The sequence below is a fragment of the Acomys minous genome (assembly GCF_964271855.1).
Source record: "Acomys minous genome assembly, chromosome: 17".
Lineage (NCBI taxonomy): Eukaryota > Metazoa > Chordata > Mammalia > Rodentia > Muridae > Acomys > Acomys minous.
This window is the reverse complement of record NC_140500.1, coordinates 8,038,248-8,054,902: the sequence shown is the minus strand read 5'-3', so window position 1 is coordinate 8,054,902 and position 16,655 is coordinate 8,038,248. Positions and strand designations below refer to the sequence as shown.

Genomic DNA, 16,655 nt, shown 5'->3' with positions numbered 1-16,655 from the left:
GCATTCCCAGTGAAATAGGAGGAGAAAAGAGGACTGCTTGGCACCTTGAGGCCCAGGTAGGCTGGAGTGCACAGGCAGCACAGCAGCAGAAATAACAAGAGAGACCCTGCCTCAAAACAAGATGAAGGAGAAAACTGAATCCCCAAAAATGTCTTCTGACCTCCCTGTGTTCTTAGTGGCACACACACACACACACACACACACACACACACACACACACACACAATTACATGTGTGTACACTATGAAAAAGGAAAGAGAAATATAAATGAAGGTCTTACTTATTACCTCAGGAGAACCATGTACCCAGGTATGGCTGCTAGAGAGTAGATGAAACTGAAAATTACTGTCAAGATTAAATAGTACTGCAGCATCTTAGCACAGTCAGGGCCCTTGTTACACAGCCCGAGGACAGCAGATGAGTTTCCTGATGATCGAATGCAGCTGCAGTTTTGAAACACCTGTCAAAAAACAAACAAACAGAAAACAGTGTTCTATTTAAGGAAGAAAAATACTGGGCTTAAACCTTCTGTATTTTCTACACAGATGTCGGATCAAATGGAGAGTGTTGTGGCCAATGACATAACTGAGAAGAAGAGAACTTACCTAGGATGAATGAGAACAGAGTTTGAGCACAAACACCATTAAATAAAAAATACTAACTAACTAAAATGGAGGCTTCCTTTCCTCTTTATTTCCAGCTCCTTTTTGTATCTCAGAATTCTATCACAAAATATGAGCATGTAGGTTTTTAAATGACACTACTTTTTTAATTAAACAGATTAAATTTACAAAAATTCAATTACTCTGAATGCACTTTATTTTTACTTATTCAGTTGGTTGGCTGGTAGGCTGTGTGTGTGTGTGTGTGTGTGTGTGTGTGTGTGTGTGTGTGTGTGTGTGTGTGTGTGCATAAATGTGTCTATGTATGGATATGTGTTTGTCATGGCATATAAGTAGAAGTAAAGGAATAAGTTGTGAAAGATACTTTTTACCTTACACAACATGGGTCCCAGCATATAATTCTTGTGGTGTAAATAAATAATGTCTTGTTTGATATATTTTACCTAGTACTAAGTACTACAACAAAATGTATTTCAGAATGTTGTTGGAATAATTAGGTGCTTACAATTAAATAGTCATGTCCCCAAGAAAAGAGTTTATATAAAAAATAAAGTTGATATTTTTTTAATTGTTCTGTTTCCAGGTCTGGTTAGGAATCAAAATTTATATTTAATCTTGCTTATCAATCAAGAAAAGTGCTAGACTCTTTATCATGATAAACTATCATGTTTAGGGACTGGAGAGATGGAAGTCAGAAAACTCTTACACAAACATGAGGACCTAAGTTTGCATCCCCAGCACACACATGAGAAATACATGCTTAGAGGATTTACTTGCAGCACTGGTGCTCTGAAGTTGGGAACAAGTGGTTCTCTGGGGCTCACTTACCAAGAAGCCTACAAGAACCAGCAAATTCCAGGCCAGTGTATTGGCGTAACATCCTTGTGGACTGTGCAGTTAACCCTGGTTCATTCAAATGCTGATTTCTCTACCCCACTATCTGGTTTCAATCTGGACATTGGATTGTGATGTTTGCTCTAAGTATCTCCTGTCTTGAGTTTGTGTAAGCATGCCACCATTTGTTCTCTTTACTGCCCATAAAAGCCAACTAGTCAATATTGAGCAATAAGAGAATAGGATGGAACATACTGGTCAGTGAGAGGAGGAGAAAGAAAAGGAGTACAAGAGGAATGCATGCGGAGGAGACTGGGAAACGTGAGGAGAAATGAGCTAGACTTAGGAAATGAGTAAAAAGCAAGTATAATGTGGGAAATATGAATAGAGGAAAATATACTAGCTTGGAGGTTTATAATGGAGTATTTATTGCACAGTATTGTGCTCTAGGCTAACAAAATTAATCTTAGTCTCTCTGTATGGTTAAGGAGTAACCATTGATTTATAAAAAAATTACAAATAAAATTTAACATTAAATATTAATAATCTTTCAACACCTGTGAGTTCCTGTCTCAAAAGGACAAATTACATGGGACCTGAGATTTAACAGCTTAGGTTATCTCCCGTCCTCCATATGCATAAGCACCTGCACCCATACACAGACACACACACACAGAGAAAAACACACACACACTCACACTAAATACATACATACAAACATGCATACAACATACATACGTGCATACATAAAAATAGTTGAAGCAAGCTCATGATATGAAAAATATAAAGTTTCTGTCCACTTCACCTACACAGCTGTGGGCCTTTGTCTGTAGGTGGAGGAGACACTCCCTTCCATTAAGCTTTGTGCTTGGAAATAGATGGGTGTACAAGGCTGGCAGACCCTAAAATGTGTAAAAGGTTAGATCCATGCAGGGATACTTTCTTTCTTTTTTCTTTTTTTAAAAATATATTTTATTGATTTATTCATATTATATCTCAATTGTTATCTCATCTCTTGTATCCTCCCATTCCTCCCTCTCTTTCCCATTTCCCCTTACTCCCCTCCCCTATGACTGTGACTGAGGGGGGCCTCCTCCCCTGAATATGCTCATAGGTTATCAAGTCTCTTCTTGCTTGCCTGCTATCCTTCCTCTGAGGGCCACCAGGTCTCCCCATCCAGGGGATATGGTCATATATGGGGCATCAGAGTTCGTGTGAAAGTCAGACCCCAATCTCCACTCAACTGTGAAGAATGTCCTGTCCATTGGCTAGATCTGGGTAAAGGTTCAAAGTTTACTGCACGTATTGTCCTTGGCTGGTGCCATAATTTGAGCAAGACCCCTGGGCCCAGATCTACCTATCATAATGTTCTTCTTGTAGGTTTCTAGGACCATCTAGATCCTACTATTTCACCCTTCTCCCATGCTTCTCTCACCTAGAGTCCCAATAGGATGTCCTCCCCTCTGACCCACTTTCCTGGTAAGTGAATACTTTCATGGGACATGTCCCTTGTGTTAGTGTCCACCTATAAGTGAGTATATACCATGTGAGTCTTTCTGCTCTGGGTTAACTCACTCATTATGGTCATTTCTAGCTCAATCCATTTGTCCACAAATTTCAGGAATTCTTTGTTTTTAATAGCTGAGTAGTATTCCATAGTGTAAATGTACCACAGTTTCTTTATCCATTCTTTTACTGAGGGACACTTAGGCATTTCCAGGTTCTGGCTATTATGAATAAGGCTGCTATGAACATGGTTGAGCAAATGTTCTTGTTGTGTGCTGGAGCATTTTCTGGGTATATTCCAAGGAGTGGAATAGCTGATTCTTGAGGAAGCCCTATTCCCAGTTTTCTGAGATAGCGCCAGATAGATTTCCAAAGTGGCTGTACTAGGTCGCACTCCCACCAGCAATGAAAGTGTGTTCCTCTCTCTCTGCATCCTCACCAGCATGTGGTGTCACTTGAATTTTTGATCTTAGCCATTCTGATGTGTGTAAGATGGAATCTCAGAGTTGTTTTGATTTGCATTTCCCTGTTGACTAAGAACGTTGAGCATTTCTTTAAGTGTTTCTCAACGATTCTATATTCCTCTGTTGAGAATTCTCTGTTTAGTTCTGAGCCCCATTTCCCAATTGGGTTATTTGGTTTGGTGGTGTTTAATTTCTTGAGTTCTTTATATATTTTGGATATTAGACCTTTGTCCGATGTAGGGTTGATGAAGATCTTTTCCCACTCTGTAGGCTGTCACTTTGTTCTGTTGACAGTGTCTCCTGCCTTACAGAAGCTTCTCAGCCTCGTGAGGTCCCATTTGTTAATTGTTGACCCTAAGGTTTGGGCTGTTGGTGTTCTGTTCAGGAAGTTGTCTCCTGTGCCAATATGTTCCAGGCTCTTCCCCACTTTTTCTTCTAACTGACTTAGTGTCTCTGATTTTAGGAATTACTCTAACCAAGCAAGTAAAGGACTTGTTTGAAAAAATTTCAAAACTCTGAAGAAAAAGATTGAAGATGACATGAGAAGATGGAATGATCCTCCTTGTCCGTGGTTCAGGAGAATTAACATAAAAAAAGATTGAAGATGACATCAGAAGATGGAAAGATCTCCCTTGTTTGTGGATCAGGAGAAGTAACATAGAAAAAATGGCCATCTTACCAAAAACAATTTACAGATTCCATGCAATCCCTATTAAAATACCTACACAATTTTTCAAAGACATTGAAAGTTCAATTCTCAACTTCATATGGAAAAACAAAAAACCCAGAATAGCTAAAACAATCTTGTACAATAAAAGATCCTCCAGAGGAAACTCCATACCTGATCTCAAGCTGTACTATAAAGCAACAGTAATTAAAAGACCATGGTACTAGCACAACAATAGGCTGGTTGATCAGTGGAATCGAATCGAAGACCCAGATATGAATCCACACACATATGGTCACTTGATTTTTGACAAAGAAGCCAAATCTATTCAATGGAAAAAGGATAGCATCTTCAACAAATGGTGCTGGTCTAACTGGATGTCTATGTGTAAAAAAAAAAAAATGCAATTGGACCCATATTTGTCACCATGCACAAAACTCAAATCCAAGAGGATCAGGGACACTTTCAAAGCAAACAGCGTAGACTTTAGGCTAAAAGGTATCAAAAGCTGAATCTTTGAAGAAAAACATATCAAAGCTGTCCTGGAGACAAGCGTCCAGAACTGTCTAGGGTGTGGCTCCTGCAATTCAGATACCTTTGGTTTAAAAATCCAGAGGTCTGAGGTGGGGGTCCTCACTCCCCCATTTCTCCCTGCACAGCTCCCAGTCTTTGTCTTTCTTTTATCATTAAGTTTAGTGAAGTAATATCTAGTTCTTTGACTCTTTACTGTCTTTATTTTAACCAAGTGCAGTTGGTTACCTGACCTTTTACAAGTCTGAGGCTCCCTTCCCCGACTAGACTCCCATTGTATCAAGCCCAGCTAAGACACTCAGTGCTCCCAAAAGCTAGAGGATCTGAATGGAAAGTTCCCTCACTGCCAAAGAGGCCTCATGACTGGTTCACCAGACAGAGCCTTCTTCAGCTAGTCTCCAGAAGGATGAAAAAAAAAAAAACTCTGTGATCAGATTCTTAGCTCAGCCTCCCGGAGAAAGGAACCCACAGTTGGCACCTAACATGGGGCAACTTCTTCATCTACTGCTAAAAAGTAAAAATACCAGTCACAACAAAGGAGGGTGAGTTTTCCCATGCTTAAAAAGTCTTGACGGGGGTAAAAATCTTTATATCATCTACTTTTCCTACTTTTCTCTTCTGGTCAGACTCCTTGCATGGGTCCGATAGAGTTTGTGACTGAAGCCTTTTGATGAGGGCAACTCTCTGACACTGGTGGAAGACTCCCTAACCTAACCTCTGGACCCTGACTGCTCAACTGGGTGTGGGAGATGACCTTATAGCCTCTCTAAACAAAAACTGGTTACACAGCAATCAAGCAAAAGACATCTGGGGCGGCTGCCAGTCCTGAAACTGCACTAGGCTGGTGTTTGGTGATGGCAGTGAATCCCTCTAACAAGAAATTGTTTAGGGAACATTGACCATCCTCAGCAGCATTTCCTGTCTTTTTCTATCACCATGGGAAGCAGTTCTTCACATAGGAAGGACCCTTTTATGAGCACACACAATATTTATAACCCTTATACATGGTCCTAAGTTGCTTCCGTTGTCTAAAATATAAATACTCAGGATATAATAACATCTCCCCAATTTCCATGTATCTTAAGTATGATCCTCCAATGTTTCAAACTAATCCAATATATGACCCTTCCTAAATCTTCCCCAAAAGAATTTCTATGAGGGCTACATACTGGACAGCCTTACCTACCTTATTGTATGAGGGCTACATACTGGACAGTCTTACCTACCTTATTCCCCCCGCCTCAATTCAACCACCCAGCTACTCACAGAGTTCTACTGCAAACACAGGCTGCCCTCATTCCATTCCCCTTCCAGTGAAGAAAACAACCCCTGATTCCCAGGCTCCTAGATAGAACCACCCCCTCAAAAGCCAGCCAACCAATAAATAAATAAATAAATAAATAAATAACAAATAGCCAAGTAACTCCATGGCCTCTCATCTCCTACCCTATACCACAGACCAGCCTTATAATCTCCATGATTCTGTGACAAGATCAAAAACTCAGATTAAATTCCTGACAGACTCTGCCACTTCTACTCATGACTCCTTTGGGGACCAGAATTTCAAAATTTCCCAGTGTTCTCATTCAGGAAAAATCAGACTCAGATTATACTCCCTGGGGACTCCTTAAACTTTTTAGCCAAAACCCCTTCTTTACAGAGTTGCAGAAGATATTTTGTTGTACAAATTGTTTCTGTACAATCCAAACTAAAAATAAAACAATCTCTTCCCCTGACAACACCTGTTTAAAACCATATCAACCAGTCAACCTTAGTGTAAACAAACTCATCTCAGTCCCCAACCACAAATCTAAGTGCCTACTGACTCATCTGAGCTGGGCCAAGAAAGAGCCAATGCTCCTAAGCTTCAGGGCTCTAAATGTGCCCCCACTAAAGGCCTCTACAACTGAATTATTCAAGTCAGTGATGATCCTGTTTGTCCGAAGTAAAATCCACAGGAGTCTCTGCCATTTTCAGCACAGAGGCAAAACTAAGTCCCGACCTTGCCCACAACTTTTCCAATCTGGCTTCAGGCTACAAAAGTTAAGCTCAAGGGTGTCAGATCTAATAAAACACTGGCACCTTTTCCTGGGGCTGTGCCCACCCAAGGTAAGTACTTCCCCTAGACTGTCTACCCTGGCCAGCCCAACACTGGGAGAACTCTAGAGCCTGGAGGTGTCCAGTTCTCTCCCTGGCTTCTCTCTATTCCCACCACTCAAACACCCAAAACAAAAAGGACAGAGGTACAAAGACAGGCATAAAAATAAAATTGACAAGGACCTGCCCTCTGGCTGGCCACAGGCTGGCTGCCACTACATGCACTCTCTGGGATGGCTGGGAAAAGGTGGCTTGTGGTCTTCACTCTGGTGGTTCTTGACTTCACTGACAACAGCGGATCTCCCAGGTCTGAGGACTGCAGCCTCTGGACAGCTAGGCTCAATCCTGGAGCCCGGGGAGTTGTCGGTGCCCTCCTCCTTCCCAACTTAACAACTATCCTTAAGCTTCCTTATCCTCTAGAATTCAGGACAGCTCCTCAACAAAACAACTTCCTGCATTTTAAAGCAAGATTCCTCTCAAAGGTTCCCTTGGGCCCTCCCCTTTCTCAGAGAGATCCAGTAGCTCAACTGACAAGGTTTCAAACTCTGAAACAGAAAGTCCAGGGTTCAATTTCTTGCTAATTAAATGTCTTTTTTTCCTTTAAGATTCTAAATAATCAGGCTACCAGCCTAAATGTTTTCTGGTGCCCGAGATTTAACAGCATAGGCTGTCTTCTCTCTGCCATAGGCAAAGGCACCTGCACACACACACACACACACACACACACACACACACCTTATATATAAACATGCATACATACATACTCACATGCATACATAAAAATAGTTGAAGAAAGCTCATGATATGAAAAAATAAAGTTTCTGTACACTTCAACTACACAGCAAGTTTGAGGCTAGCCTGGGCTTTCATAAGATCCTATCACAACAAAGGTCAAGATTTGTCCAGAGTAATTTACAGTTTCAACTTTAATGTGGATTTACATGCATGCTTCTGTATCTGTGTGTACACAAACAGGTGCATGTGGATGCCTGAGGAAGGCAGAGGAGAGTGTCAGATGGCCTGGAGCTGGGCTTGTGAGCTGCCCCATGTGTGTGCTGGGAACCAAACATATCTTCTGAAAGAGCAGCAAGTGCTCCTTATAGTGAGCCATCTCTCCATCCTGTCCAGACATTTTAACTCAGATTACTGGAATAATGTTCTCAACTGCTTTGAAGTTACAAAATAATGCTCAGACTCTGTTGAAGCTCTACATAATATTTAGGAATTTAAAGGGCAAGTGTGCATATACAAAGTAAATTGAGTTGTTCACAAAAAGTATAAATCTAATTTTTAGGCATGATAACTTTTGCTTCTTAGCAGATGTAGGCTTAGGTCACAGCACATATAAATGCAGTACACAAACATCAGCCCCAACACTGAAAGGATGCTCACCATGTTGATTCCTGTTCCGACAGACTTCTCACAGCCCGCAAGGCAGGCTGACATGTATGCTATGCCATTGTCGCCACACACTGGATCCCATGTTTTTGTTAAGCAGCTACACCTGGTGTTGCAGTCAGCAAGGACTTTATTCTCCACATATGGAGGCTGCTGGACTCTGAAAGGATTTAAAATAATGTTACAGATGCTGAAAATGCACCCAAGCACTTTAATTTCTTCTCTTCATCTCAGCATTCATATGTTCACATGCACACAACCCAGAGAGAGACAGAGACAAGGAAACAGAGAGAGAGAGAAAGAGAGAGAGAGAGAGAGAGAGAGAGAGAGAGAGAGAGAGAGAGAGAGAGAGAGAGAGGGACGGACGGACAGACGGACAGACAGACAGACACAACATTTTTGCCTTCCCAGAACACAGTCAGATCATCCGAATATCAATGTGAAGTCTTTAAACTGGTTTTTGGCACACACATGATTTGCTCTACTGGTCTCATGCCTGCTTTTTTCAGTTACATCAAAAACAAACACTAAGTGCCTACCCTATAGGAAAGTGATGTGCTGTTAGAGCTAAAATGAAGATGGCTAATCTTTCATTGTTCTACATGATATGAAAAAAAAAATGACAGAGTTGATTTAAACAAAATCTGCAATTTACATTTATAACATAGATTCTGCATTCAGTCCCCAAAACAGGTTGGTTTGGCTAACCAGCCATGCTCTTCTGAGATATACAAAGTGCTCAGAACTTACAATGGGAATGAAAGAAAAAAATGTTGAGTCCAGTGGCTGAATTAAACCCTGTCCCTTAAATACAGTGTGCAGTCAGCATGACTGGAGATGAGCTCAGTACGTACAGTTCTACTTTGGTGTTGTTGAAGCTATTTAATGTTAACTCACTAATTCCCCTAAGTTTCAATTTCTACCTCTACAAAGAAAATGAAAATAAGCCTGTCTTAAAAAGAGATTCAAACCAGATGATATGTGTCATATGTAATATATTATTTATGATTCATATTTTAAATTATTTAAATCTTACAATTCTTAAGACTTTTGAAAGATTTTTTTACTTTTAATCTCTCTGTTTCTCTGTCTCTCTCAGTTTGTCTCTGTCTCTGTTCTCTCTCTCTCTCTAATGTGTGTGTGTGTGTGTGTGTTTGTGCGCGCGCTCACGCGCGTGTGTGTTTAGGCACACTTGTACAACAGCACACATGTGGAGGTCAGAATATAACCTTTGACCTTGTTAGAGACAGAATCCCCTACTGTTTGCTGCTACAAATGACAGATTAGCAGTCCCTTGAAATGTCAGGGTTTCCACGCTGTGCAGCTCAGTTCACAGTAGGAACACTGGGCTTGCATATACCCCACCAAGTCAAATTTACCCGGGTTCCAGGTATCTGAACTCAGGAGCTCCTGCCTTCTCAGCAAACACTTTACCACTGAGTCCTCCCCCCAACCCTTTGAAAGGAACATCCAAGTGTATGTTTTATTTCATTTTAGCAGGCGAGTTGCTTATATAACTCTGCTCTAATATAAGTTTTAAATTTCCTGTTAATACAGAATATAAACAGAAAACAATTAAAATGTAAAAATCTAACACTACAGAGTATATGAGATATAAGTACACCAGTGACATATATAAATTTATACATAAGTTGATTTACCATGTATTCGATTCATTTGTGCTAAATTTTAGCTGATTGTGAAACTTATGAAGGTCTGCTGGCCTGTGTAGTAAACTTTTAAAGTTATCTGTTGATGGGAGTATAAAATACACAGATAATCTAGACCAAAAGCTCTGTTATCTTCCTTTATTATACTTTAAAGCAGACTAGGGTATCACCATGGCAACCACCCATACACATGTGGAATCATACACTTACTCGCTGGTAGTTCCCGCACCTGTTTAATAAGCACATCACTTGAATGGGCTGTGATAGGACAGATGGGTGGGGGGAAGGGTAGATGGAACCATGGATCATTGCCATTAGGTTGTAATAAAATGACCTGATCACATATAACTCTTGGACTAGAGGTCGTGAAAATAGTATGGTTTTCATTAGGAAACAACATACCCATCATGAGAGACAGTTAGGCCAGCGACAGGGAAATTATCACAGGTTATGAGAAAGCTGCAGAGAGATAGAAGGTACTCAGCCAGGGACAGGCAGAACGCTATGTACGCAGCTTTCTTGACAGTGATCTTGAACTTCTTCATAATGAAGCCACCAAGTAAATATCCAATGAATATTGGAGGTAATGTATGAAGACCTAAGCATGTAGGTAGCATAATATTATAAAAGAAAGCATAAAAATAAATATTATAAATTTGTCCAATACATCTTACTTAAGAAGCTAGTTAGTTGTAATATACAGTAATCCTAACTCTACTCACATATTACATAAAAAGAGGCTTCCAAATGTCCCATGAGGTCAGCTTAAAAATATAGTTAGCATTTATTAATAATTTATGGCAGGCTATAAAGACTTTATAGGCAGCACACACACACAGAAACACGTGCACACACACACACACACACACACACACACACACACACACACACACTATTAGATATTTTATGTAGTTGTTTGACTCTGTTTAGTGGGAATTTGTCTCAGCTCCAGATGATTTTAAAGGTCATTTCTGACTCCACACTTATCAAGTGTACAACACTTTGTGCATTGTCTATTGGCCAGCATTCTTCCCCCAAGACAATCTTTCCAAGCTAGTATCAAAGGAGAAAAAGGAAAGACACAGGAAGAGAAAACCCTGGCTGGGTTGGAATCACAGTGAAGCACCAGGCTTGGGACATAGTGACCGTCCTCTGCAGCTCCACACCTTGGCACTTAATGTTACACAGCTCAGGGTGAGGACTGGCATTTGGACTTTCAGAGAACTCTGGGTGAGGTGGATGCCAGCAGCCTGTGGTCCTCAGTTTTCAGGAACAAAATGAACCCAAGAAAAATCCAAGTTGCTTATGATGCCTGAGTTTAGTGAGCTAACAAGAAAAGCAGACTGTGGCTGCACAGACTCCTCAGACCACCAGGGACTGAGCCTCTGACTGAGGAGGAATGAGGAGAGCAAGAACGGAAGCCCAGAGGTAAAATCTGGGAGTGAGACACAGAGTCCCAGGGAGCTGACTCTGCATCCCTCTTTGAAGTGACACATTGGTGTGTGAAAACTGACTGGTGTGAGCTTCCCCCAAGCCTGCCATAGGTGTGAGGATTTCAATTCTGACTGGAGAGAGAACTAGAGCACATTTCAGGCTTTTTCGTTTCCCGTTCTTTTCTTGATTTCCCTGGAGACTAGGAAGAAGAACTTTACAAGAATATCCTAACAGATTTCAATTCCACTGTAGTACCTTAGTCACATCGTTTTATTGTTTATCATATCTTTGTGGTACAGGGAAGTGGTACTGAAGAAATCATGAAAGCACATACCTATGAGGAAGACTGCCTCTGCAGTGGATTTTCCATATTGATGCTCCAGGTATTTAGGCAGGAAGACAAGTGAGTTAGTAAATGCATTGAACTGGAGCACACTTATAAGGATGAAAAGCATATAAATCCGGTTGCAGATCAGGCTCTTCATGAATGGCAAGAAATCTGAAACAAGAGTGTAAAGACCACCAAGCTAATCTGACCTTGCATTTTGTGTCCTGTCTTCTCCTAAAATCTTCTTACAGGTACAGTGCTGTGACACAAATGTATTTATAAATCTTTATCCTCTTGGGGATGAAGTTCTATGTCACTGTTTAGGTCACTTCAGGAAGTTACTGGCACAACAGGATATGTAAGAGCTAGAACCCAATGACACGCATAATGAGAGGAAAATGGAGTCAAGTGTGTGGCCACACACTTCCATTTCTTTTTCTCTCCTTTTCTTCTATCGCTATTCTGCATTCTCTAGAGAATGACTAGTTAATAATCTATAATCTGCAGAGAACCAGCTTTGATGAAGTTTGAGTTCAGAATCTGACGCTATCATTTTTAATGCAAGAATGGATAAGTTAAAAGCTTAGGAAGGCTCCAGGAATCATGCTGCAGCCCAGACAGCATCACCAGCTCACCAGCACCTAGTGATATTTTTAAACATTTCAACATATCAGTCTCACTGTAAAAAAAAAAAAAATGCTGACTCATTTGGTGTATACCAAACACCTTCAAAGTGAATTTTTTTCTCTCTTTAAGAAGCTGAGAATCTGCAGAGCTTGGTGGCACACGCCTTTTAATAGCCCTTAGGGAGGCAGAGGCATGCTGATCTCTGTAACTTTGAGGCCAGCTTTGTCTGCAAAGCCAGTCCAGGACAGCCTAAGCCAAACAGAGAAGCCCTGTCTTCAAACAATAAAAAATTAAAAATTAAAAAATCAAGAAGGAAGTGGAAGAAGGAGGAGGAGGAAGAGGAGGAGGAGCAGGAGGAGAAGGAGGCAGAGAAGAAGAAGAAGAAGAAGAAGAAGAAGAAGAAGGAGGAGGAGGAGGAGGAGGAGGAGGAGGAGGAGGAGGAGGAGGAGAAGGAGAAGGAGAAGGAGAAGGAGAAGAAGAAGAAAAAGAAGAAGCCGAGATTCAAGCTGTTTAAGAAGCAGAGAGTCAGATTTGGATCCTGTCTCTACAAGGATTAGATCTTACTGAAGATAATTTGGCTGCAATTCACATTTAATAGTCTCTTTCTTTTATCCGCTTTCATATCTGCTGCTTTGAATTTCTAATTTTGCACCATCCTTAATAAATAGCCTAGAATTTCACTGGGGGGAAAGTATCAAGAATAAATGATCTAGAAGTAGAAGCAGAACAATTTAACTTAACAAATGGAGTTTAGTGGTAAAAATCCATCTTTATGAGTGAGGTGGTTGCTGTCAGAACTCTTGTGTGCTTTTGAACTCAACCTTGTTTGTTAACTTCCCTGTCCTTCTAATTGAGTCTCCACAGGGCTCGGTTACTTCCTGTGTGTCTTCTCTGCTCAGCTCTTTCCTATCTTTGAAATTATGTTGATCTGACAGATGACAAAATCTCACAGAGCAGTCAGCACTGGCCCTTTAAGGAGAATTGCTAAAATGACCATGATTCAAAGAATGTTCAATCCCCTGCACTGGCTCTCAGCATGACTGGTTCCTCATCCATGATCTGTAGTGTTCAGGGCAGATTTGTGACTATTTAGTGCATATAGATCTGGGAGGGTGTGAGTGGTGGAGCAAATAGCAATATCCTCAGTAGAGTGCTCCCTCCAGCAGTCTGTGCCAGGACGCTTCGCTGTCCCATCCTAGCTTCTCACAGAACCATCTCCACTCTGCATCATAGGTTAATGACATCACTGCTTGTTTAAAACAGTCTGTTCTAAAGGACCAATTCTGTAAACTATCACACACCTTCAAATGTAGAGCACTTGTCACCTGTTATGATTTCTCGCTCAGCCTTGACTTAAGAATGCTCACAGCTAAATTTACATTTTTCTTATCAAACAGATTTTTATCTTTATCTTCATCTTGGATTTCTGATTGTTCATGTTTTTTAATGAGAATAACATTTTCTATTAAATAGATTTTTCAAATAGATGGGTAAATATAGTTGCTCACAGAGTACTCCGATTAACTTGAATTTTTCATAAAGCCTAATCTAAGGTAAGTCAGGTTCCCTATCATGTCAGTTGTTGCCAAGTGGTAACTGTGGAAGAAGTTTATCACACATGATTAGGGCCAATTAGTGACAAGCTACCTTAACTCAACACAGCATGACAAGTGCCCACTAACCACAGACCATCTGAACCAGTAGAGCTTAAAGTTTTCCTGTTTGCCTTTAATGATTCCGTGTTTTTCCTCCTTGGCTCTTTCTCTGTGCTTCTCTTCTCTGCCATTTTTAGTTTCATCCACATTATCCTCTGGTCCTTCCTTGGGGAGAGTTTTGGGAAAAAAGAAGAAGGGGATGCTGATGAGGAAATTCACTCCTGCACAGATCAGAAAGCCAATCCACCAGGCACCGACCCAGCGTGTGTCAGCGGGAGTTATGGTCAGGTCATCTGTAAAGAAATAGAGATACTGTATGAGCTTGCATCATTCTTTCCTGTAAACTGTAGAAAGTTTTTAAGCTTCATATTCCATCTGAGCATAAACTTTGTATGTCATTTGTTCTTTGGACCTTGAACTTATGATCTTCTGCCTCTTCTTCCCGAAGCCTGGGATTACTGGCCTCTGCCACTCCACTGGGTTAATTCAGACCTGCATAAAAAGTGCCTGAGGCTCATCAACTAGGTGAAATTAAAGTTAAGTAATAAGAAAGGGTTCTGGAGTACTATGTGCCATAATAGTTAAAACTATGTTTCAAAAAGACAGAAATAAGACTTGAAACATACTAGCTTTAACCTGATTTACTCTGTCTCAAAACATTACAGGAGTAGAGGAAGAAGGCTGTAGAGAGTTCAGAGGCCAAGAGATACTGTTGCTTTTGAATATGTCCTGAGTTCTATTCAAAGAACACACATGGAAACTCCGTATTTCCTATAATTCTGATATCAGGAGACCTGACCTCCTCTGACCTCATGAAGACATGAAGACACACACACACACACACACACACACACACACACACACACACACACACACACACACAGAGTTAATAAGATAAAATGAGAAAAATGCATGTTAGCCAATCAGTCTTTGTATATCTATCAATTTTGTATATCTATTTTAGAAATTAACTAATTTTATCTAGAAGCATATAATCGATATGTTCTTAGAAGCAAATGAGTTTTTCTATTTGTCATGTGAAACCTTTATAAACTATTCTGTTATCCAATATGCCTCATTGAAAAACCTATGTATGCAAACTTTGTAAACCAAATGCATGGCTGAAATATGGTGGGAGAATGGTGGATTTTGAATCAGAAGGTGACATTTTATCCTTATCTCTGCTCCCCTTATATCGGTAAGTGATGTATATATAACCAAGGATCAAAAGAGCCACTGGTACAGCATTTCTAACCATTCTCCCACACTCTCGGAACTGGACTGTATAAATAAAATGCATTTTGTTACCTGTATTCACAAATCCAGTGTCTACGTAAATGTTTGCACAGAAGTATGCCAACAAAAGTCCAATCAAAAGGCCGATAATTTTTCCTGTTTCTAAAATTCCTGGAAGTAAACAAATACAAGAGTTTATATGAACACACAAAGAATGTGCTTGGACAAATAAAGCCTTGAGATTAAGTTATTTTTAATCTTAGATTTCTTTTCCTCCCTTTGCAGAGCTGGATATCAAATCCAATAGTTCAGGCAAGTAATCTTTCAATGAGCTACACACCACACTATCTGAGATATTTTAATTTATTCAACATATAAAGAAATTAAGCTTGGTATATTGTAACATATAGATATACATTACATATATATGTGTATGTTACATGTACATTGGGGTTTTTATAAACATTGGGAAAGAAGCTCTAATTGTTTCATTATAGAGTGTTCCCCAGAACCTTGTGTGTTATAGACTTGTTTCCTAGGGCAGGGGGGAGGGGGAGGGGGAGTGGTCACCACTAGAGTCTGATGGAACCCTTCAATGCAGGACATGGTGGTGAGTCCTTACGTCATTTAGAGTAGAATTATATCCCCTTGCTCATTATATTAGCTTCCCAGTAATAAGACGAGTGGTCTTAATTCACACCATAATTAGCTCCCTTGTGACAGGTTGCCAAACTCTACAGTCCAAGGACATACAGTAAAACCTCCAGAGCTGTGAGCCAAGCAAATCCTTTCTCTTTATCAACCACTATCTCGGGAATGCATTGAAGTGAAAGAACTTTGACACAGAAGCTTCATTACTTAAAGCACCTTCCAAATTCCCTTGTATGCTGAAATGAAGGCAAAGGCTATACAGTGACAGGCAGCCCCGTCAAAGCCATGATGTGAGCCAAGTTTCTAGTGTCTCTGTGATGGTTAGCTTTAGTTGTCCACTATGCATAGCTTAGAATTACCTGGGGGGGAGACTCTTAAAGAAATATGGTCCACATTGGGTTCACCTGTGGCCATGTCAGTAGGAGACTATCTTTATTGTGTTAAATGATGTGAGAAGACCAAGCCCATTTGGGGCAGCACTATTCCCTAGGCAGGGAGTTCTGAATTGTGTAAGAGTGGAGAAAATCGTGACCACAACTGTGCAAGCAAAGATATAGCATGCACACACTCATTCTCTCTGTTCTTGTAGGTGTGACCAGCTGCTTCAAGCTTCTGCCACTGTGACTTCCTGTTACGATGCAATTGTAAGACAAATGACCCTCTTTTCTCCAAGTGAGCCCCATTTGTCTCCAAAGTTTTATTTAACTAACACAGTTTCTAAATGAGTGTGCGTTACAGTGAATGTCCTGTATTGCATCCTTATCAAAGCTCCGCTCTTTAAACTTACTTCCACAAAAGAATGTGTCCTCCTTACAGCGCCTCTCTTTGATGTTATCCTGGTGTCCTTCCTCACACTGATTATTTACACTGTCCGGGTCCTTTCCAACCACACCTGGCTTCTTTGAAACCGTCTCCAGCATCTCCCAACTGATCT

General features: G+C 40.5%; 2 protein-coding genes across 5 annotated transcripts in view; one reads left to right on the top strand and one right to left on the bottom strand.

The window, feature by feature from the left end:
* IAPP (islet amyloid polypeptide) overlaps positions 1–16,655 on the top strand; it is a gene marked incomplete at its 5' end in the record, with an annotated part of 432,665 nt that overhangs the window by 29,556 nt on the left and 386,454 nt on the right. The window lies entirely within an intron of this gene.
* The window catches only part of LOC311588533 (solute carrier organic anion transporter family member 1A5-like), a 40,032-nt gene that overhangs the window by 9,944 nt on the left and 13,433 nt on the right, over positions 1–16,655 (bottom strand). For all 4 annotated transcript variants that reach the window (XR_014776237.1, XM_084766272.1, XM_084766273.1 and 1 more), the window contains 6 exons: positions 15,143–15,241; positions 13,906–14,127; positions 11,559–11,723; positions 10,193–10,388; positions 8,115–8,280; positions 288–460 (listed from right to left, as the gene is read on the bottom strand). Coding sequence is in view for 3 of the 4 variants with exons in the window: in XM_084766272.1 (XP_084622398.1) it covers positions 288–460; positions 8,115–8,280; positions 10,193–10,388; positions 11,559–11,723; positions 13,906–14,127; positions 15,143–15,241 (1,021 nt within the window). In the remaining variant the exon portion in view is untranslated. The remainder of the gene's footprint in view (positions 1–287; positions 461–8,114; positions 8,281–10,192; positions 10,389–11,558; positions 11,724–13,905; positions 14,128–15,142; positions 15,242–16,655) is intronic.